General features: G+C 44.1%; 1 protein-coding gene across 24 annotated transcripts in view; it reads right to left on the bottom strand.

Annotated features, from left to right (window-relative positions):
• The window catches only part of KIAA1217 (KIAA1217 ortholog), a 333,401-nt gene that overhangs the window by 91,037 nt on the left and 217,591 nt on the right, over positions 1 to 24,773 (bottom strand). For 12 of the 24 annotated variants that reach the window (XM_035129887.2, XM_060280831.1, XM_060280846.1 and 9 more), the window contains one exon: positions 12,171 to 12,251. The exons of 10 other annotated variants lie outside the window; for them this stretch is intronic. In XM_035129887.2, coding sequence (XP_034985778.2) covers positions 12,171 to 12,251 — 81 coding nt within the window. The remainder of the gene's footprint in view (positions 1 to 12,170; positions 12,252 to 24,773) is intronic. 2 more of the 24 variants (XM_060280845.1, XM_060280844.1) reach the window with 1 other exon arrangement.

Here is a 24,773-nt window from a genome sequence, read left to right as displayed (position 1 = left end):
CTTCCTCTCAATGGTTTATCTTAGCAGTCATAAGAGAAAGACAAAGCTCTGTCTTTTTCCCCATTTACCCAGCATGCTGTATTATCATCACATCAGGTTGAAGGGAATCAGTGCATGTTGCTGCTACCACCCTTCCACTTGCTTTAAGGCAGGTGTAGAAAATTTGTAGCTCTCCAGATGTTGTTGGACTCTGACTCAAATCATCCCCAACCATTGGCCATGTGGCTGGAGATGATGGAACAACATCTGGATGAGCACAGCTTAGCCATTCCTGTTTGGGTGTTACAGTCAAACCCAGCCCAGAGAGCAGAGGTTGGGAACCAGTGGCTACAACTCCCATCATCCCTCACCACTGTCTATTCTGGCTGAGACTGATGGGAGATGGAGTTAATGTTCCACAGGTTCTACCTGGAGAAGATACTTTAGGAATCAGAGAAGACCAGTCAGGAGGAGGAGTCTGTTTTCCTAGTTCAGATTAGCTAGGGGGATGATGATGATTTCCATGCATTACTAAATTAATCCAAGGTTGATTGGGGAAAGTTTACCCATCTCTAATCTCCTATCAGTCTTTAGAAGAATTTTCTTTGTAGACCTGGGGAAAGCATATTGTGTGCTGGGCCGGGGCATGTTGAGAGCTGGCAGAAGGGGCTTTGGCAATGTGGAGAGCTGTCAGGAACTCCGCAGCCGTGCAAGAATTTTAGGGCTGGGCAAAAGGCTTCAGTGGAGGTTCACAGCAAGATTCAAAGGCCTGTTCTTGGCTATAGTCATAGCTAAATTCCAACCATGCAGCGTTTAAGAGGATTTGTTGCCCTTAATGTTTTCCTACCTCAGAATAACTACAGATCTAGAAGTTCCTGAGAAATAACTGCTCGCGAGTTGAAATATAAAAGGGGGTGGGCTTCCCTATGTGGCACTCTTAGAAATCTGTTGTGAAAGGAGGAAAGGAGGCGCTGTAGTGTAAGAGCTTTTAGAGCTGCAAACAACTGCAGAATTATGGGCTGAAAGCCTGAACAACATGCCCAAAGCTGCATCTGTGTTGGCTATTTGTACTGAGCCCATCCAGGCTACCCTGCATCACTTATGAGCCTCTGCCGTTCTTCCAACCATTTGTCTTGCAGATGGGCCAGAAACCCCCAAGTTTTGACGGCCCAGGGAGCACAGTAGGAACTCTAAGGAACTGTTGTGGGCACCGCACAATGCCCAACTCACAGAAGAAACACTGGTGATTCTGAGACACCACCACCATCACAACAACAACAACAAGCAAAACATCTACACCTTCCTCCCAAAACAAAGACAAATACAGACAAAAAAAGGCAGGAGACACCCCCCAACCAGGCAACCCCTTCCCAACCAACTCCCCCAAAACACCTTGCTCAATTTGAAATAAAACCTAGAAATGCAGTGTCTTAAGTTACTATGTTGCCTACAGCTGTCACATTAGGAACTCAAGCACTGAGAAAACGTAAGCAGCACAGTCCAAGCCACTTCAGACACCGAGAACCTTGTGTCTTGTGGTTCTTACTTTTTCTTGGGGGCTTCGCCCCATTTCTAGTTTAGTATTGAGCTGCCCATTGACAGTTCTTATACTGACATGCCCTTGTTCTTGGTTCCTGATTCCCATATTCTCGTGCACACTGCCCAAAACACTGGATTCAATCCCAGTTCTTATTTTAATTGAAAACCCCGACAATGGCGATATTCTATATTTAGAAGGTTGGAAAATGCTGTTCAGATCAAGGCTGGATTCGAAAACAAAGAACCATATTGCTGACATCTGGCCTTTTTTTTTGGTGGATATTTATTTTTTGAGTAGGGAGAGGTGAGCTTGATGCAGAAATGACACAGATCACGGTATACTCCCTTGGCGACCTTGGCTGAAGGAGCAACTGTAGCTTCTTCTCTTTTTTTATTAGGTTTTCAATAGGTTGCTGCGGAACTTCAACCTCTCTCCACTCCCTCCGTTTCAAACTTGTCCAGTCACACACAAAATATAATAACTCTGAAATACCTAACAAGAAATCCAAAGCCTCGGGAGCTTTGTGCTTACAAAAGGTTTGCATTAATATATTAGGGTATTACCCAGCGTCCTGTAGTGACATGATTATGAAGCAGTATTCCCCACCACCACCACCCTTCTCTCTCTCTCTCTCTCTCTCTCTCTCTCTCTCTCTCTCTCTCTCTCTCTCTCTCTCTCTCTCTCTCGGAATTACAGCTAACATTTTTCATCTTAAGAGAATGGAGGCATGCTTTGAAGTGCCTCCGTGACGTCTTTCGCATCTAAGCTACAAGGTTGTAAACACCCCATGTGGGCACATGAACGTTAATACCCAAGAACTGACAAGTGAGGGAGCTAAAAAAAACAAAGAAGGATTTAAGAAGGCAATAATTCTTTCATTCAGTCACCTGAAATGTGGCTGGTGGTTGTAGGCCATGACTGAAACAGCAGGTTAAAAAAAAAAAAGGTAAAGGACCCCTGGCCTGGACAGTTAAGTCCAGTCAAAGGCAACTATAGGGTGCGGCGTTCATCTTGCTTCAGGCCAAGGGAGCCAGCATTTGTCCACAGAGTTTTCCGGGTCATGTGGCCGGCAGGACTAAACTGCTACTGGTGCAACGGAACACTGTGACGGGTGGAAGAAGAAGAAGAAGAAGAAGAAGAAGAGTTTGGATTTGATATCCCGCTTTATCACTACCCGAAGGAGTCTCAAAGCGGCTAACAATCTCCTTTCCCCTCCTCCCCCACAACAGACACCCTGTGAGGTGGGTGGGGCTGTGAGACTTCAAAGAAGTGTGACTAGCCCAAGGTCACTCAGCAGCCGCATGTGGAGGAGCGGAGACACGAACCCGGTTCCCCAGATTAGGAGTCTACCGCTCTTAACCACTACACCACACTGAACGCACAAAAACACTGCTTTATCTTCCCGCCGCAGTGATACCTATTTATCTACTTGCACTGGCGTGCTTTCGAACTAGATGTAGGTGGTGCTGTGGTCTAAACCCCTGAGCCTCTAGAGCAGGCACCCCCAAACTTTGGCCCTCCAGATGTTTTGGACTACAATTCCCATCACCCCTGACCACTGGTCCTGTTAGCTAGGGATCATGGGAGTTGTAGGCCAAAACATCTGGAGGGCCGCAGTTTGGGGATGCCTGTTCTAGAGCTTGTCGACCAGAAGGTCGGCGGTTCAAAACTGTGTGACGGTGGTGAGCTCCCACTGCTCTGTCCCAGCTTCTACCGACTGCAACAGCACCCAGGACTGGTGTATCATATTATTTTTAAAGTCAGTCGTCAGATGTGGGAGACCTCTGATCTGATATCCAGCTCCCCGCCCCCCATTCCCCACTTTTGAAGCAGTTCTGGTGTTGAATGAATAATGTTGTGATCAGGGAACAAGAAAAGGGCTAACCCCACCCCCTGCACCATTTTCCAATCTAAGTCTCTCCTTAACTTTCAGTGAGCTCATTAGTGAAGCTATGATTAGCCCTGGGTTGGGAAATATATCTTTGCATGCAATGCCAGCTCACTTAGCCATGGAATTCAATAGTAGTATTCTGCGTAGACATAGAATAGCCCAGTAAAATCTATCTATAAGCATGATATGGATACCTGTGTTTTTTTTCTGCTGCAGGGCTGAATGAATACCAGCATGAGAGCAAGCAATTTAGATAAGGAAGATAGCTCGGGGGGAGAGGGGGAGACGTAAAATAAAAATCATATTCCTTAGTGCATCTACTCCTGTCTGAATTATATTCCTCACATGGTTGTTTTTAAAACTACAACTAAAAATAAGAGACTAGATAATGAATCCCCTGGAATGTTAGACACTTGGAAATGCCTAAGAACAAAACTAGTGTGAGGATCTCTATAGTCAGTCTTACCTACATTGGCTCCCAGTACGTTTCTGAGCAGAATTCAAAGTGTTGGTGTTGACCTTTAAAGCCCTAAACGGCCTCGGTCCAGTATACCTGAAGGAGCATCTCCACCCCCATCGTTCTGCCCGGACACTGAGATCCAGCGCTGAGGGTCTTCTGGCGGTTCCCTCACTGCGAGAAGCCAAGTTACAAGGAACCAGGCAGAGGGACTTCTCGGTAGTGGCACCCACCCTGTGGAACGCCCTCCCACCAGAGGTCAAAGAGAACAACAATTACCAGACCTTAGAAGGCATCTCAAGGCAGCCCTGTTTAGGGAAGCTTTTAATGTTTGATTTCTGTATTTTAATGTTTTGTTGGAAGCCGCCCCGAGTGGCTGGGGGAACCCGGCCAGATGGGCGGGGTATAAATATATTATTATTATTATTATTATTATTATTATTATTATTATTATTATTCTGCCAAATTTCATAATTGTCTCTCAGTCAGTTGAAATTCATTAGGTGAAATAGAATTCCTCCAGAATTTTCAGGCAAACACATCTGTAAGTATTTGATGTTTTAGAATTAATTATTTGGCAATGTATTCCCCCCCCTCACGGTTTAGCTGCTCTTACAACAAGCTGGGCGTTAGGTAGTATTTGGCCATTTTGCTAGCATCCATTGGGTACAATTAGATTCTACCTTTTGAGCAAAATTGTATCAGATTCCCTTCTGGATTCCTGTCAGCTTCATAACGGCTAACAAACCACACTGGGTAGCATTGTTCATTCAACTGCTAAGCAGCTTACCCTGCATTAATTGAGAAAGACGCCACTCATGAATTTATATCTGCTTTGCAGACATGGAACCTTAGGCCAAATTACATGTTACATTCTGGCTTAGAAAGCGCTTTATATCATCCAATATAAAGCGGATTGTGGTAGGGCTGTGAGGAAATTTACTTTAGGGTTTGGGTTATGGCCTAGGCCACAGGTCATGCTGAGTAATGGGGGCGTGGCTATGTAAATCCCTGTGTTATGATTGGCAGAAGGGCCCCCTTTTAAGGTCTAGCCCTCCATTTTCTAGGCACATTAAATTATTTGCCAAAAACCCAACCATCATTATGTTGTCAGTTGTGAGTTATTTTAAGGTAATTTCTGGTAAGCCTCGACACACAACTGGCTGTATGTTGTTCCTGTGTGCCTTCTCCAGAGTGACCATAGGAGCCAAACCTCAGTGCCCAGCTCTCCTCCTTTCACTCTGATTGGCTCCAAGAAGCACAAAGGATGGGAAGGCTTATCAGTGACTAAAAAGCTCCTCTTTCATATTGACAAGGCAGCTCTAGGACACTAGAGACGGGGACTGTGATGGCCCGCCACAACCCTAGACTATTATACCTCTGGTCGTGGGACCTTCTCCTTGGCAGGAAGAATATGTGCACCATACTTTTCCCGTCAAGGATGCTGATCTGCAGTGGCGAAAAACACTTTTCTAGGAGTTGTAAGCACCCACAGCCACCCCTCTAGTGTCATCGTTTGCTAGCCCAAAGGCAAGTTTCTACACCTTATGGCAAGGATGAGGTGGAGAGGCAGAGAAGGCTGCCATGAAGTGATGCTTCTTGAGTGCCATCACTTCAAACAGGCTTTCCCAAACTTGGGTCTCCAGCTGTTGTTGGACCACAACTCCTATCATCCATAACTAGCAGGACCAGTGGTCAGGGGAACACTGACCTAGAATGTGTCTTTACACAAGCAAAATCTCAGTTCTGTAAGGGTGAGCATGAGGGCATTCATGCCTCCTTAATACAAGTGTTGTATAAAATACTATATCAATACATACAGACACACCCATGGGCGGAACCTGTTTCCTGATACTGAGTAATACATTGATTTATTTTGCAAATTTTGCAAGAGGGGGGTGGAAAGAGAGGATAAGCAACTCAAGGGTTACTTATAATATACGGTATAATGAGATATTTAAGACGAAGTCTCTAGGACGTTGACTAAATTATGGTATGATTTTTAATAATGTTGGCCATTCATCTTCTTTCATTCCCTTCCTTCCATTTTGTCACTCTCATAACTTCTGTCTGATGTATTGCTCATTTATATTATATTATATATTACGCTATTCCTGGTGGCACAGACTGCATTTTGGAAAGTGTAAATACAGTTCTATGCCAGTGGAAATATACTTTTTTATTGCCAATATGTATATCATCCAGATCACAAGAAGTAACGGAACTGCTCCGTTCTTCTACTTTGGCCAGATCTCACTGAGAGTATGAAGTCTGCTTTGGGCACCGCAATTTCAGAAGAACGGGCAAACTGGGAACATCTGTTCTTCTTCTTCATTGTTGTTAATGTTAGTTGCTTTGGGTCACTTTGTGAGAAAAGTGACTAACAAATATAATAATTATTATAACAATAAACAACATGCATAGAGGGACACACTGAAACCCACAGGGGTCTTTGTAATGTAGAACTCCTTCTTCCACATTCCACTATCTATAATAGTTTAAATGTTTTCCTTAGTTTCAGAAAGAAAGTCAATACCACATGCATATGAGACTAACTTCTTTCTGTGAAAAAAAAATTCTCTCTCTATACATACACATACACTCACTACCCTCACAACAATCTTGAGCATTTTCACCTGTGAAAACAGAAATGGATTCAAGGCTGCAGGAAGAAAATCCAAACACTCAACAGCTGGGTGTATTATAACTCATTTTTCTTGTGTATTATTATTTCATTATTGAGAGATTTTTTTGGGGGGGAGGGAGAAGCCAATATTGTGCAGTATTCAATGGACATTGGTTTTAGAGGGCGTGTGGGGTGAGGAGAGATCATTCCACAGAAAATATTTAGTCGATTGTGCTAATGAAGGCTGAAGAAAGGCACAGAGGGGAGAGGGGATTGTGCAATGGAACGCGAAACACCGCAGGAATCGTTCTGCTGTTACATTGCAAGCTGCTGACTTAGACCACAGGCATACCGTATCTAGCTCAGTATCATCCACACTAGACAGGCAGTGGCTCTCCAGAGTTGGTAAGGACTACCTCAAGATGCCAGAGACTGAGCCTGGGACCTTTCTTTCTTTTTCTTTTTTTTTGTATGCAAAAAAGCAAAAAATGAATTTAAAAAATTGCTGCAGCCCTTTCCATAGATCAGTAAAGTTTGCTACCTCCAGTTTCCTCATTTGGCTGATGTAGAAGCAATCCCTATCATCATAGTGATTTAAATGTATGGTGTGTGAATGTAGCCAGAAAGAGAGAGGGAGAAATCTGCTTCTTTTGGAAACAGGACCAAGGCTGCAATCCTTACTCCAAGACAGCATACTTTCCTTAAAGAAAGCCCCACTGTATGCAACAGGACTTTGCTTGCTTCTGAGTGTTCCAAGGTATCCAGATATCTTTTACAGAATGGTTAATAAGTACTGGTTTGCTTTCATATTCTTTAAATTTTTAAACAATAAAAAAGTATTGATAAAGGGCATGTCTGCATTTTTGTGTTCCTCTCCTATCCACCTCTTTGCCTGAAATCAAATATTTGCTTTTTCAGGAATTTGAAGGTTTGTGGACTATTAATAAACTTTAACTGAACTGTATCCCTCCAAGTTTTTTTTGCCAGCGGTACCTGGAGATGCTGGCGATTGAACTTGGAACCTTCTGCATGCAGATCACATTCTCTGCCATCGAGCTATGGCCCTTCAGAGTGAAAATAAATTCAAATTAATTTGGTTTTGTTATGTTAAGTTGATTTTGTTATGTGCTCCACTTTGAGGAGACGTTGTTTTTTTTTAAATGTAGCAGTATTGAAATTTATGTGTAAAGCAAAGATAAAACTACATGGATTCTGACAGTGAAGCCAGTGCATGGGGAGGTGAGGTTTTTTATCTGTTTGCCTCTATCCACAGATTGAATGAAAATATTCCCCATGCAAGGAGGGTCCCTAAATCAAAACACACAAAGCAGTGCAAGCTGTGGAGGAGATCCCAACTCAGAACACACAAAACAGATGGATGTTTCTACCCAAGCCCTACCTACATTACAATTGCAGGATGTCTTATCCCCGGTTAGTTGCCATGGCTTCCTCAACTGTTATCACAAGCCTCTAGTCCTCACACAGGAGCTACATTTCATGGCAAGTCTGAAAACGCTCCACTATGAACATGCCCAGGCGTATTTAGGTCTGGCAATGCAAAGCACCCCAACTGTTTTTTCCAGTTAACATAGTGTTGAGAGTTGAGACCCTCCTAATTCCTGGATCCAGCATGGATTCAGTTGCTGGAATACCCAGGCGACCCTAGTAATGCCCTCTAAGCATGGTTTGTCAAGAGAATAAAGGGAGTGTCTCTGCGCCAGAGGGCAAGAGGATGGGCCTCCCTCCTACAACTGTCTGTTAGAAAGACAAAAGGGAGAGTTGAGTGATGTGAGCTAGAATCTGGATGTAGCAGAGGCAGGATAGAAAGGCAGAGAGGGTGCCAGGCCTGATTTCTGCTAGAATCCAAGGCTGTGTCTATGGGAGAAGCTTGTTAGAATATCGGGGTGTAAAGCCCTATATTCTTTCTCTTGCCACTGGCTTCGGTAAAGAAGACAGCAAACAATCGTAGCTTTTAACTACGTTTATTAGAGAACGATGGTTAAGTCACTCTCATTCAGTCAGAAGTGAAAGTAGAAAAAAGAACAAAGAACATCACATGACAGGAGTCAGGTTACAACCGGGCTTCTGTGTGGGAAAGTACAGCAGTCTTATAAAGTAAACAATTCAGTCACATGTAGCTTATGCTGCGAGCCCCTCCATCGAAGGCTCAGGTTGCATATATGTGTAAATAAACCTTATATCATAAAGAGACCACAGTCTCTGCTGTGCCTCATTCCCAAAAGGAAACGTGAGCCCTGGGTAAGCACCTCGAACCCCCAGAATCTTGCGCTGCTCAAAGATAGAGGCAGTGTGCAACAATATGCTTCATAATCTGCTCTGCATGCAGAAAATATAATTAGGCTGCAAACAGTTCCCACAATTCTTCTATTGTAGCTTTTATTGTGGACATAGAAGCAATCAGCTACAGCATGGGAGCTTTGAGGTTACAGTGGAGGAGTCTCCATCTTTTTGGATTTTCAAGAGTTGGTGAGTTTCTCCAACTGATATTCCAACAGAATTTCTCCCTAAATAGAATTGCAGCCAAAATCCCATTAAAATCCATGGGGCTTAAATTAGTACGGTAATAACATAACTTGCCCTGCTGGTTTTAATGGGCCATGCAGTGTGATCCTATGAATGTATACCCTGTTTCCCCTTTTTTAATACGTAGTCATAAAGTAAGCCATGGCAGGGTTTTTAAGTATTTGAGAAATATAAGACATACCCCGAAAATAAGCCATACTTCCGCGCCGCGGAAACCAACCTCCACAGGCACCTCCACTCACAGAGTCACTCCATGCAGCCAGCACTGCAGGAGCGCGATCAGCTATGATGAGGCGCTCCAAGAGCTCCGCTTAACAGCTGATCGCGCTCCCGCCTTGCTGGCTGCATCCCCGCGCTCTGCCTTCTCGTTCACCGCCATCCCTGCCACTTCCGTGCTTGCCGCCACTGCTGGGCTCACTGCTTCTTCCTTGCCTGGCCCGGCCAAGGAGCTTGGAGCGCCCTGCAGCGGCGGGCGGAGCGCATGAGCCAGCGTCCTCTGCCTGGCCCGGCCAAAGACGCCTGCCACCCCGCCACCCGGAACTGGGGGCTGCTGCAGCGCCGAGCACTCAAGACAGCCCAGCAGCGCCCTGAGCCAGCGCCCTGAACCGTAAAAACCGTACCGGTAATAAAAAAAATAAGACATCCCACCAAAAGTAAGCCACCCTGTGTTTTTTGAGGGGGGAAAAGTTATAAGACGGTGTCTTAAAAAGGGGGAAACACGGTATTCAGGGGGAAGCCCCATCCTTATTTTTGGGGTTCACTCTCAAGTTAGTATTCAGCAGATTGCAGCCTGAGTGATTTTAGCTGGATCAGTGACTATGTGGTATGCATTCTTAGGAGAGGAATATATATATATATATATATATATATATATATATATATATATATATATATATGAAATCTGCAGAATTTCCAAGCAACCTTGACTACTTCCCTCCAATGTTGATCAGCCGCATTGCTTCCTGCTGATATGATCAGCCAAAAATATGCTCTCTTCCAAGGACTGTAAAGAAATTAACATGAAATATGTAGGCCAGTTGATCCTGCTCCCATTTTTAATTGTGTAGAAGCTTCCTAAAATGGTTCACATTTTCAGCTGCTAGTAAAAATTAACTCCATTCTTTTGCAGAGACTAAAAGGAAAAGGATGTTTGTACCAATCTGATAGATCTAGTTTGGGTTTATTTTTTGCCCCCAACCAAATGCACTGACTTGTTGAGATGTCACAATCAGGTCATGAGTTGGGCTGCAAGGTGCCTGCTATAAGATTGTGTGCATCACCACACCCTAATTCCTCCCCTTTTCAAGGTTACTGTGGGGTCTTAATTAGGCAAATGTTGGTTATTGGTAACTATTCTTGGTGACCATAATTTGCCTCAACGTCCACACTGGGCATACTGTTGTTATTGCAAACTATAGTTTACCCCCCACAATCGGAATAAGAGACTATGGTTGGAAGTGGGCTTCTGATTCCAAGGCAGACTGCAGTTGGCGATCAGCACACATTGCCTGATTCAGAAGTCGCTGCAAATTATGGTTTCTGAGAACAAGGCAGTGGAGGAGATAACTGAAATGTGTGAGGGAAGTAGAAAGGGGGAGGCATATAAGCCTGCAGTATGTCCCCTAAGCCCATTTTATGATCTGGCCATGACATGGAAACTGGGCCTTTAAAAAGATGAGGGGGTCCCAGATGCAGCAGCCTTTCCCGAAGCACAATATGAGGAGGAATAGCTCAATAACTGAAGAAGTGGAACCTCAAATGTTTCACTACAGACTGAACTACTGAGAGACAAAACAGTTTTGGTGGGCAAGTGCCTGTCAGTTCCAGAAAGGTACATAAACATGAGCTTTATCTTCCAGAGGATAGCTCTTAACAAAACAATTTCACTGTAAGGCATCCCAGGGCCCTCACATTCTTGTACCTGACAGAAACCTTTTTAGTTTTTCAAAGCTTGTCAGGTCCATCAGGAATACTGTGTGTTCCCCACTCTCCAAACTATTGTTGCATCTTGCAACAGCTTTAAGGTGGAAGTCATGTCGCCTATTATCATTGGCACAGTCCTTATTATTAGAGCTGTCTGCATTTCATCTAGGGGCAGGAGGATTCTGCCAGCCACAGGCATTTTGTAATGCTGAAATGAAAATAAAATAAAACTTAATATACTGGTTCAAGCCCAAAATATTGCCAATAACTTCCTGAAGTCACAGCAACAAGAAAAACAGAATAAATAAATAAATGCTAAAAGACATTATTAAGTGAGCCTTGAGACAATTTGTTCTGATCCGAGGAGCAAATTACATTCCCATTGTCTCTTGAACACAAATATCCAATGGGCATCTGAAATGAATGCAACGGGAAAGAAGAATGTGTTTGTGACATTTCTTTACAAAAGCTAATGGGTGTAGTAGAGCTACTCAAGTACAGACCTTTCCTTGAAAAATTATAATTGCTTACTGTGACATATAAGATTTTTCTAATTGAAGTGCTGTTATAGAATTTGAAAAACACAGGGAGACGAAAATGCCTTTTAGGCACAGAGGAAACTTATGTTTGAAAAAAGCTGTAAAGACCTTACTATATAAATGCAACTGCTTTAGGCAACTTTCCTGCATAGCAACAAACAAGCGCAGGCCGATACACATGACACAAGAGAGTATATGAGATTGCTACATTTGAAACAGGAAATACAATAAAAATATAGTCCCAGTGCAATATGATCATGTTACTAGAAATTATGTGGTTCTCAAAAGGCTGCAGAAGCTGATCTGTCTTCTCTATGCCTCTTCCGATATGCTTTTGATAGCTGTCAAGTTTTCCCTTTTCTCACGAGGAAGCCTATTCAGCATAAGGGAATTTCCCTTTAAAAAGGGGGAGAACTTGACAGCTATGATATGCGGAGACTTTGTCATACAGAAATTCATCACTTCAGAAGTAATGTTAGAAATGGGCGTCCATGCATTTTGCTACCCAGTCCACACCTGGGCAGGAAAACAAGACATGCAGGTCCAGATTTAACCAGGGACAATTTCACTCTTTGGGATGGCAAGCTTCACGCAGCGAGTGGAAGACAAAACAAAGAACAGCAAGTTCAATCCAAGGCAGAATGCAGAAAAAAGAAAAGTGCAGTACTAACTCTCTGAGAGGATTCAATTTTCATCAAGTACCTTTGAATGTCAAGTTCTGAATGGAGGGAGACCAACATGCACTGCAAAGCCTGTGAATCAGAAAAGAGAGAGAGAGGAAAAAGAAGGGGGAGGGAGAAGAGAGAGAAAATTAAAATAAACAAAACAAAAAGATGGAGTACAAACATAAAATGGAAATGTACAGCAATAAAACACCAGCGGACTGGAAAAGAATAGGACTGGAACAAAGCATAAAGAGTATGAAGAAAAGAATTAAATAGCAGGCAGTACTGGAAGGTTTCAAGTTTGGAATTGTAGCCGCTTGCACACTTATCCTTATTATTATCATTATTATTACAACAATTTTTTAATCCACTGTCTCAAGACGATTTATGTGTAGGATAATCAAAACACAATTTAAAAACACAAATGCAACAAATACGTTGAAAACAAGACTAAAATCCTAACAAGACGACACTCATGTTAAAGACCCATTTATCAATCTGGGAAAGCCTGTCAGGAAATAGAAAAGAAAAGACTTCTTCAGTTGTTTCCAGAAAGTGCAGGCTATGGGCACCTGCTGCATCTCAACAGCACTGCTATTCCACAGAATAGGGGCAGCACACTGAAAGCCCTGCTTCACGTAGAGTTGGCTTTTGAGATCTTAGGGACTTGCAGGAGAAAGTCCCCTACATTATACATCTACGTGATATATAATAAGATATCTTCCAGAACATACATCTGAATATCCTTCACCTTTTCTCTCCAGCATTCCTGCCAGGCTTCGTACCGAAACTTCTCAACATTTTACCCCCTATCATCCAGCTTCCTTTTCCCCTACCTCCCCAATTAGATCATTAAATTTGGCGAGGGGGATTCAGTAAGGAGTTAATAATAGCAGGAACTGGACCCATTAAAGGGGGGGGGGGAAGCACAACAAAGGCTTGTTGCTTAATAAGCAGTAATCCAGCTTCTGTTGATACAGAAACAGTTCAGCATTATATGCCTATTCTATCAGCTTTGGATAGTCACAATGTGTAAACACACACAGGAAGCAAAAGTGAGGCATTTCAAAAGAGCAGCTCCCTGGTCTCACCCCTCCAAAACAGCTTCACCGAAGTGCCTCGACCCACTACAGGAACATGTGCCCCACATCACATTCCAGGTACGGAAGCTGAGTGGGTCAGAGATCAATTCAGTCCTGGCAAAGGGCCTGTGCAGGGGGAGCGGGCAGGCTCACATAGGGCATGCAAGGCAGGTTGCATGGGACACAGAGCTCAGTGCAATGCCTTGCAGCTGATCTCTGCCCTTCAGTATGTGCTGCCTGACGTGGTCACTTCACTCCACCAAATGGTAGGGAAAGGACTATTGCACAGGCAACTGACTGGCCACCTTGTGAACAGGATGCTGGACTCAGCTGGACCTTTGCTCTGATCCAACCATTAGCAGGGGTCTTTTTAGAGACGGTTTATTGCATAGTATTAAGAGTCTAGCACTCAACATCATAGAGTAATCCCATGCATACGTACTCAGAAGTAAAATTCCATTCTGTTCAATGGAACTTAATTCCTGGCAAGTGTGTTTAGGAATGCAGCCTAAGGCTATTAACCAGTTTTTACTTGGTTAGGCAAATTGATTTCCCCAAATTTACCAGCAAACCAATAAATTATATTTAAATAAATCTGCATATTACCTAAAACTCAAAATAGGTGCATTTCTGAAGTGTAAGATACTACTGTATTCGATTTTATACTAATAAGTTCAGTAACCCAACAGAATCAAAACAGCCCCTCTAGTATAACTCTGACCCACAGAATAAAGCTTTCATTGACTAATCCAGTTATTAAACCAGTTCAAGCTTGCAGTCCTAATAATAACAATATTAAGCACCTAATTCCCAGATGCATTACAGAGAAAATCACAATGTTTATTGCCATCCAAGAATTAAGAGATTGAAGCGAGACCTAATGAAAACAATGGCTGGATCTAAATATGCAGATACCGGTATTTAACTAGGAAGGACGTGGACTCTGAAAGGGCTTAGGAAGGAAATTGGATCAAATGCATATTTCCTGCAGATGATGATTTTATTGGGCTATGTTACCGGGGGGGGGGGGGCAGGGAAGAGAGATTTCCTGATAGAGCTTGCTTTGGGTGTGGAAACTTTGAGGAATGGCAATTCTGCTGAAACATGGAGGTCAGAGCTAAATTCAGCAGCTGCATATTAAAAGCCACACAACCATTTCAACCATCGCATCACATTGAGGCTGGAAGCCTAGATGAAGAGCAGGCATCGAATGAGACAAGCATTTGGCAGTTGCAATCCACTGGAAAGAAGCAAAGAAGAATATTTGCAAATAAGCACAGAGGTAGCAGCCAAGTCTCATAGGCCTGGCATGCCAATAGTAAGAACAAAGCGGAAGGAAATTTGGGGAAACATTTAAATTCACACTCCTAAGGCTACATACTTCCAAAAAGCTATTCATGACCTGGCTTCTGCATCTCTTAAAGTACACACATGCTTGAGTTCCAGCTTGCTAATATAAAATGTTGGTTGTTGTTGTTTAGTCGTTTAGTCGTGTCCGACTCTTCGTGACCCCATGGACCAGAGCACGCCAGGCACTCCTGTCTTGCACTGCCTCCCGCAGTTTGGTCAAACTCATGTTGGTAGCTTCGAGAACACTGTCCAACCATCTTGTCCTCTGTCGTCCCCTTCTCCTAGTGCCCTCAATCTTTCCCAACATCAGGGTCTTTTCCAAGGATTCTTCTCTTCTCATGAGGTGGCCAAAGTATTGGAGCCTCAGCTTCACGATCTGTCCTTCCAGGGAGCACTCAGGGCTGATTTCCTTAAGAATGGATAGGTTTGATCTTCTTGCAGTCCATGGGACTCTCAAGAGTCTCCTCCAGCACCATAATTCAAAAGCATCAATTCTTCGGCGATCAGCCTTCTTTATGGTCCAACTCTCACTTCCATACATCACTACTGGGAAAACCATAGCTTTAACTATACGGACCTTTGTCGGCAAGGTGATGTCTCTGCTTTTTAAGATGCTGTCTAGGTTTGTCATTGCTTTTCTCCCAAGAAGCAGGCGTCTTTTAATTTCGTGACTGCTGTCACCATCTGCAGTGATCAAGGAGCCCAAGAAAGTAAAATCTCTCACTGCCTCCATTTCTTCCCCTTCTATTTGCCAGGAGGTGATGGGACCAGTGGCCATGATCTTGGTTTTTTTGATGTTGAGCTTCAGACCATATTTTGCGCTCTCCTCTTTCACCCTCATTAAAAGGTTCTTTAATTCCTCCTCGCTTTCTGCCATCAAGGTTGTGTCATCTGCATATCTGAGCCCCTTCATGGATCAATGCCTTGTCGTGGCGAAGGGGCTTGAATAACTCAGAGAAGCTATGAGCTATGCCATGCAGGGCCACCCAAGATGGACAGGTCATAGTGGAGAGTTTTGACTAAACGTGATCCACCTGGAGAAGGAACTGGCAAGCCACTCCAGTATCCCTGCCAAGAAAACTCCATGGACAAAGACAACAGGCATAAAATGTTGGTAAGCAACAGCAATGCTGGGGGGCAGGGAGGCCCCTTTTTACCACCTACATATGGGTTTTTTTGGATCTTGCATCAAACTGTTTGAAGGACATGTTTGGAAAATTACTCTTGCAGCTCCAAAGATTTGCCCATCATTTTCTGTCCCCACCCCTTCATTATTCAGAAGACAGTCATGCAAAAACAATGGCTTCTTGCTTTTTCCCACCCACCATCGGTACTTTTTGTTGATTCTCTCCCCAAAATCATTGTCCTTCTCCTTCCTGATATTGCTGGGGGAATTATTCCATTGCTCATAAGCCGATTATGACTTACTGGAAATAAGAAACACACAGAGATAAGCTGTAAAGAAATGAAGATCACTATTTAATAGGGATAATATTTTGAAAATGAGGTATGGGGTGGGAAAGAATGAAAGTTGTTTTCAAAATTCAGCATTGTCCCTTGTATTTGGATCTCTTATTTTCCTCCTAGCTTTACTTTCTTAAACTGACCTGGTTAATCAAAAGATACACCAGTTCTGTAAGTAGCACTCTAAAGTAAAGGTAAAGGGACCCCTGACCATTAGGTCCAGTCGTGACCGACTCTGGGGTTGCAGCGCTCATCTCGCGTTATTAGCCGAGGGAGCCGGCATAAAGCTTCCAGGTCATGTGGCCAGCATGACAAAGCCACTTCTGGCAAACCAGAAACGCTGTTTACCTTCCCGCTGTAGTGGTACTTATTTATCTACTTGCATTTTGACATGCTTTTGAACTGCTAGATTGGGAGGAGCTGGGACCAAGCAACGGGAGCTCACCCCGTCGCGGGGATTCAAACCGCCGAGCTTCTGATCGGCAAGCCCTAGGCTCTGTGGTTTAACCCACAGCGCACTGCAATTTTGAGTGTTAGCTGAAATTTGGGGGGGGGGAGAGACACTACTATCACATCTAAGTTCTCCCGAAAAAATGTTGCTCTGCTGTTAGACCTCACTGCAACCTTCCCATGTGCCAGCTAAATGAAAATGAAAGGTTTTTTCCCCAAGTTCAAAATCAGAACATCCAATTAAACCCAAGGAAAATGCTTCAGATAGCAACTCAAATGACTTACAAATCAAGATGTAATATTCCTGAGTTGATTTTTAAAAAATAAATGTTAAATTTAAATAAATAAAGTTTAAAAACAATGATAAGCTCAGTCAACCTTCTTCTAGAATACCCTTGTAAAAACAAACAAACCAGTAACATAGCAAATTATCAGATAGTTTCAGTCTAGCCCCTGCTTCCAGTTTTGAAATCATGGAGCCTGCTGAGTGATAGTTATTCACCAATTTGACCTAGACAGGGAAGAAAGTTTTGATCTATCTTATATAATCACAGAGTTGGAAGGGACTCTGAGGATCATCTAGTCCAACCAGAGGTGGAGCAAGCTGCTCCGGCACCCGGAGTGGCACACATGCCATGCACCCAGGGGCGGGGGTCATGGGGGCGGGGTGAGCATCCCAGGGGGCGAGCCGCCCATGGGCGTGGAGTGAACGGCCCATGGGGGGGTGGAGTGAGCCACCAATGGCGGGCTGCTTCCTGGGCAGAGGAGGAGGCAGGGAGCCACACCACTTTGCCAGTAGCCTTCCTCCCTTCCCTCTTCCTTTTGACAGCTCAGGGGAGCGCCCCCCAGAAGCAGCCTGGGAGCTGGGGGCAATGGCATACTGCCCGCCCATGACTCCCAAGCCTCCCCCGAACTGTCAAAACGAAGGGGGAAGGCTGCCAGCATGGCAGCAGAGCTCTGCCCCTTCCCCCATGGCCCTGGGTATGCTTGGGAGTCGCAGGCGGGTGGTGCGCCGAATATCACCCCCCTCAGTGATGATACCCGTGGCGGACCGCCCCCAGCGGCCCCCTTCCTCCGCCCCGGAGTCTGATAACTTCATTTTATATCTAGCATTGTGTTGAGCAACATGCACTTAGATTCCACAATTTCCCAGAATACACAAAGATAAAGGGGAGCATTAAGGGGCAAATACATGGTGTCATCGTCATCATCATTTTTATTATTTACTATTTTATTTTATTATTTATTATTATTTAATGTATTGGAAACCTTGGCCAGATAAGGAATTGAAGTTTAGACTGCATAGGTGTAATGCTTCAGATGCACGCAATTATACCAACTTGCACAAATCCGGCTACTTCTTCCCATGTGCATATGCTGGATTTGTGCAAGTTTGTATAATTGTGTACGTTAATGTTCAGCTGCTGTTTCCCTTAGGGCAGTTACACAATGTAAAGATATACATCTGACTATTGCAGAGCTTCACCTGGAAACTCTGGTGGTTGAAAAAAATCCATTCATTATTCTAGCCCCCTAACAGATTTCCAAAGGGAGTATAAATGCACATGGGTGTGGAAGCGCCATGGGAATAGACTTATCAGGCTGGGGGCTAGTGAACGATGGAGTGTGCATTAAACACTGCTTCCTCGTGAGATGCTAAAAGTGTCTTCAATGCCACTTATCCCACATGTGAAAGTTGTTACTGCAGGATTGCACATGGAAGAGCAATCAAGCACACATTCTTGCCAATCTAAAAGTTACACACCAAATTGAGGAAAAGACAATTTAAGCCTCATCTATTAACATGCTCTTATGACGGCATGCCAGTTCCTTCCAACCCATTTTTCCTAGGGAAATCATGACTTCTGTGTCTGGTTCTCAGTTTGTAAAATGGAGTTGAAGATGCTAACTTAACACAAGGCACACAAAAAGACTTTGCAAGGGAGAGGGAAAGGACATGCTAAATACACACAGTGAGAGAGATACATTCTTAAGCCTGAGCTTTCTCTGGCACTATTTAAGAATCAAAGTTGACAGCACATTGCAAGCTTGATAGCATAGCAAAACCTCTCCTGTAGCCCGTGGGGGTGGGGGAGCCCAGCTATTCAGTACCAAATCATCCAAATGACAAGGTTTATATATCTACCTTATTATTAAAAAGGCTTTCATGGCATTCCTCTCTTCTTCCAATAAGTACCTGTCATCCGCTCATCAGTTCCAACAGTGACACGCGAGTTAACAAATGGCTTCGTTCAGCACGCACCAGTATATACTTGCCTAGACTATATAAGAGTCAGACAGGAATTTGCTCATACACCCTGGCTAGCTATCTCTGAGAAATTAGTCAATCTTTTTAGCTGCAGAAAATGCTTCATCACACAAGATCCTGATTAGTCAAGGAGGCTACATGGTATACTGGAAATGAACCCAGATCTCCTTGGTCCAAGTCCAGTTTGCCACACTGGTTCAGCAATTGCCACTGGCTTCTGATAGAGAAGAGACAAAGGCCAAGTCTGAAGGCTGTCCTATCTTGCCATCCACAAATACTGTATATTCCTGCGTATAAGACTACTTTTTAACCCAGGAAAATCTTCTCCAAAGTCAGGGGTCGTCTTATACGCCGGGTCGTATTTCTTAGACGGCGAGTATATCCCAAACTCTATATTTTAACTGGAAAAGTTGGGGGTCATCTTATACGCCCAGTCGTCTTATACGCCGGAATATGGTATATTCAATTTTACATCAATTTGCCAAGGCTGGGCTGCTGGCAGCAGTCTGTGCTGCAGTTGGAATCAGGAGCTGTCGACAAAGCCTAAGGGTCAGAAGGACCAAAGGACAACCAAAGGAAACAGGACCACAGGGTAAGGCCTTTGTTGCTCAAGCAAGGCTTAACTTGGAGAGGAAACTACTGAGTAAACATGCACATTCTGGATCCAACCCACTGAAATGTATTTGGGGCAGATACGTTAGGGGCACAGATTAGGAAAGTTCTGAACAGCAAACAAAATGCTAATTGAATCAAGCCCCAGTTAGTTTACAAGAAATATCTGTTCACGTGCATCTCATTTAGCCGAAATACTTGCTTGCTTCTGGCTCTACTGGGCTTAGAAAACCGAGATCTAGGAGTAGACTTGGATTCGAGGAGCTGATGACATAATTCTTCAGCAGCCAAGTCTGCGTTTTAAAACCTAAAAGAATCTGCAGCATATGAAATCATTTTCAACTTACAAAGCTTCCAAGTCCTGTGCCAGTTGATAATAATTTGCTTTGTTTTAAATATGGGGTACCAAAGAATCCACAAGTTCTTACACTTGAAAATATTACTTCTAAGGATACCCAATTTTTCCACTTCTTTGTTGTCTCTTATTTTATCTCCCTTTCACCTTCAGAATGGAAATAAGCCCGAATCCAAGTGTTTGTTAGCATAAGAGACCACATTTCTGAAATCACCTATTCCTGGTTACTGCCATATACACTCATGGCATCATTCTGGAACAGAGGTGGGACACCTGCAGCTCTCTAGGTATTGCTGGACTACAAACCCCATAGTCCCCAACTGCCTGGGGCTGACAGGAGTCCAGCACCAGGTTCCTCATTCCTGATCTGGAATAAATAGTTTTCAGTAGTGTTTACTGCCAGGTAAGACTCTAGAACTGCACCCCCAGCGTCAAACCAGATGATGTGTCCACACTCTGTATCTGTACCATTAAGTGCAGGCTTTATAAAAAACACAATCTGCCAAAAGGAAGAGGGTAGCCAGGATGTGTGTGTGTAAGGGAGGGAGGGAGGGAGGGAGGGAGGGAGGGGGTAGTCTTAACCCTTTGCTCTCATTATGGTACCGATTTAGGGCTCGTCCACACTTCTGCTTGGCCCATGCCTAGAAAGCATGGGTCTGAGTGATTTTCTGCTTACCTCCCAGCTTCTAGGCAAGCATCATTGGGGAGAGATTGTTCCAAAACTGGGGCACCACCACCAAAAAGGCCCTCTCCCAAGTTGTTATTGGCCAAGCCTCTTGTGGCAGAGGTGCCCCGGGAAGGGTCTCTGGTGATGAATACAATTGCTGGGCAGGCTCCCATGGCAGTAGGCATTCCTTCAGCTACCCGAGTCCAAAGTCACACAGATTACAATAGCTACTTTGCAAAAGGCACCACATTCCTCCTGCAAGTACCAAATAGTGTGCCAAGATTTGTGACATCTGAGCAACAAGAGGATTGCTTCGGGGAAGATGTGCAGACTGCAGGGGCAACAGTGGGAAACAAACACACATTTATTGTGCAAATGCTGACTAGGCAGCAAAACTATTGAATCCATGAGAAAACAGTGGGGCAAGAACGGAAGCAATTGTCCCTTTGGTTCATAATGCAGAACGGCTAGCATTCCTGCAGTCCTGCTTCCCTGACCCACATTTCTGAGGAACTTTTGTTGCATAACAGCGCAAATGCATTATACCCATTCCTTCATGTTTCACAACAACTGCTTAGCTTTTGTCTCGGTCTGTTCCACTTGCCTCGGGTGGAAATTCTATACCTTAACAGAAGCTGCTACAAAATGTATAAATATGAAGCTTCCCTCTCTGCACCCTTGTGTCCTGGAATGCATGTCTCTTGTTACTTAAGTAAAAGGAAAGAAACTGATGTTGTCAGCTCTCATCAAGACAGATGGTTTCCCCAGGATATCCGGGCTGAGCATTCCTACGCTAGTTATGCCTAGAGTAGAGAGATATGTGGAGAACTTAAGAAGAGCCTGCTGGATCAGGCCAATGGTCCATTGAGTCCAGTGTCCTGTTTTGGCAATCTACAAGCAGGACCCGAGCACAAGAGCCCTCTCCCACCCTGTTACTCAACTGGTACTCAGAGGCATTGCTGCCAACAACTGTGGTACTACTGCTAGGCCAGTACAGCAGTCACCATATCACACACATCTTCAGTCATGGAGGGAGCCAATGAATTCATGACAATGGGTATACAGTATGTCCTAGTACCCTCACCACACCGTGGGCAACGAGGGTGGGAAGACTACATAGCACTTGGTGCAGGTTCTTCCTCCAGACATCCAACTGGAGCAATGCTCAGGAAGGGATACACAGAACCATACTGGAGCAAAATGTATTTTCTTGGCTCAGCCACTGGAAAAAAATTATGTGCACTTTTAAGATACATTTATTTATTCTTTAGAGGAAACTGGGTTGTTGTTTTTTCCCTCTCTCCAAGCAGTTGTAATATTTATTTTATTTAGAAATAGGAGCTCGAGAGACAGAAAGAGAGAGAAAGAAAGAAATTCCAAGAGCACACCAGGTTCAGCCTCCAGGGAAATTCTTTCACAGTAGTCTTAGGCAATAAATAATCTCTCTTTGTGTTAAAACAACACTCACTGAAGTTCAGAACTGGAGCATCTGCACTCTGGAATGCTCCCCAGGGTCCCTCGTAGAGAGCAAAATGCTGAGGTTTGCTAGGATTATTACAGGGGAGTTTCCCATTTATAATAAGTTGCTGCAGCTTAGGAATCTTCTACCTGGGAGCAATCATTATGAGAGGTTAAAGCATCGAAAACCCCGTGGTGTTTGTAAAGCAGAGGCCTAATGATCCAAGCCTTGTATGATGTTTGTATAGGGACTTGGGATTCCCACTGGATGTCTGACACTATATAAATATAAAGTGATTATCACTATGTCTATAGCCATGAATCCTTCTTGGCAGTCATAAAAAGTGAATAATACCTTCCCACTCACTCTCCATCAAGGCATCACAAGACTGGGCAATTGAAACAGGCCCTGGGACAGTCTAAATATGCCGTTCCAACACAACCTTTCTGCATTTTGATCTCCCTGGGAAGTGGTGTCCTGAGCAGAGTGGGAACGATGATTGATTGCATTTTAAAGTCAAGTTAATGGAGGGCAGGGCTATCAATGACTATCATTAGCCACTAAACAGCACAAAGTGACTGAATATAAGATACTAGGACTGAAGATGACGGTATGGTCACCTCTGCTGGTGTTAACTGAGAATACCCTTCATTTGTCTGATGAACGAGGCTCAAGACGAGGGATGGGGCCTTCTCCAACTGATGCTGGACTCCAGTTCCCATCACCGCTGACCATTGCCCATGCTAGCTGAGTCGAATGGGAACTGGAGTACAACATCCAGATAACCCCAGGTTAGCCATCCCCGCGCTAAACCATGGTTTAGTGCTATGTTAAAACAAGTCCACAGAGTAGGGATGAGAAACAAGTGGCCTCTCAAAATGTTGCTGGATTACAACTCCCATAAGCACTAACCACTGGGCATGCTGGCCAGGAACAATGGGAGTTGGAGTCCAACAACATCTGGAGAGCACCAGGCCCACAAAAGCAACAATAAATATGTTACGGTAGACTTTAGGGTGCTGCTAGACCTTCCTGTTTTTAATTCACTTGAGTTCCTCATCACATGGTTGCACAGACCTTTCCCACAACCATATCCACCAGATTTCATAAAGCAGTTTTCATGCCAAAGGAGGGGGCCTCCCACTGCCTTTGTTGTTTCCCCAGGGAGCCGGGGCCGTGATCCTGTTTGTCTTTGCCAGCAATCCAACACAGCAACTGTTTTATTTTGGCGTAAAAAACAAAACACTGTGCGGACAGGCATGTTGCACTTAAAATTCACTTTTTAAGGCTAGAACTAAAGCAGGATTCCCCAAAGACCAAGAAACAGAATTTGAACTCAAATTCAATCCACAACCCAAATCCCACACGCTCCTGTGTGGGCACGTACACCCATCATACACAGCTTTGGCTCCTAATCTTTGTTTTCATTCTCTCTTGCAGACAAACTGGAATTTGTTCTGCAAGTATACACACTGCAAGTGCTCACTTTATAAAAAGAAAACCCAGAACACAGACCCCAGACATCCTGTAACTCTGGCTGGTTTGGGTGCTGTCAGAGAAGCAGCAAAAACAAAAAAGGGGTATGTGGGAGGCACTCAATATAAGATTTAGAAAAACAAACAGCTAACAAGGAAGGCCTTTAATTGTTTGAGCAATCGAAGGACTGTGTTTTGTTTATCAACAATGAAAGGCACAGATCCAGTTATACCAGTTTCCTTGGTTCAAGGGCAGGGAAATTTTGACCTATAGGCTGGTTCTACCAAGGATCAGAGCCTGGATCAGAGCAGAGGCAGTTTACCCTTCTCTCCATTAGAAATTGGGCAGATGGCATGGAACCCAACCAACTGTGGCTGGAGAAAGCTCTGAAAGGCCACATTCACACGAGACATTTTAAGCACTAGGCTACCACTTTAAGAAGGCATGGCTTCAGCCAAAGAACTCTGGGCACTGTTGTCTGTTAAGGGTGCAGAGAGTTGTTAGGAGGCTCCTGTTATCACAGAGCTGCCAATACTCAGGGTGCTTCACAATCAATGCCTGGAGAATAAGGGTATCCTTAACAACTCTTGGCACCCTTCACAAACTACAGCTCCCAGAATTCTTTGGGGGAAGGCATGGCTGTTTAAAGTGATAGCTGTTATAATGCTTTAATGGTATGATGGGACTGTGGCCAAAGTCAGAAGAAGCAGAGAACAGCATTTGCCACTAGCAGAGACCATTCACATGCTTGTCACTTCTTCTCCCTTCTAAGACACCAAGGAAGGAAAGATGAAGACAGAGGTGATCCTTGGAAGGTTTCCAAACAGGGAATGTGATCGTTGGGCTGGAAGGGGCTCTCTATCAATAGGTTAAAAGGATGATTTTATTTAAAAGACTATGAGCAGGTGGGGTAAATCCTAGCTATTTTTTCCAGAATAAATAAGTTAAATCTCATTTTCTGAAGCACAAGCTGAGTGCACATTTTTTAATGCTACTACTGGGTGATTCAAGGGATGCGGGTGGCGCTGTGTGTTAAACCACAGAGCCTAGGGCTTGCCGATCAGAAGGCTGGTGGTTCGAATCCCCGTGACAGGGTGAGCTCCCATTGCTCGGTCCCAGCTCCTGCCAACCTAGTAGTTTGAAAGCACGTTAAAGTGCAAGTAGAAAAATAGGTACCGCTACAGCGGGAAGGTAAACGGCGTTTCCGTGTGCTGCTCTGGTTCGCCAGAAGCGGCTTTGTCATGCTGGCCACATGACCTGGAAGCTGTACGCCGGCTCCCTCGGCCAATAACGCGAGATGAGCGCCGCAACCCCAGAGTCAGTCACGACTGGACCTAATGGTCAGGGGTCCCTTTACCTTTTTACTGGGTGGTTTTACTGTTTTGTGATTCCCATTGTGAATTATATTGTCAGTGTAATATTCTT

This window comes from Zootoca vivipara, chromosome 12, assembly GCF_963506605.1.
Source record: "Zootoca vivipara chromosome 12, rZooViv1.1, whole genome shotgun sequence".
Lineage (NCBI taxonomy): Eukaryota > Metazoa > Chordata > Lepidosauria > Squamata > Lacertidae > Zootoca > Zootoca vivipara.
This window is presented reverse-complemented; position numbering and strand designations above follow the sequence as displayed.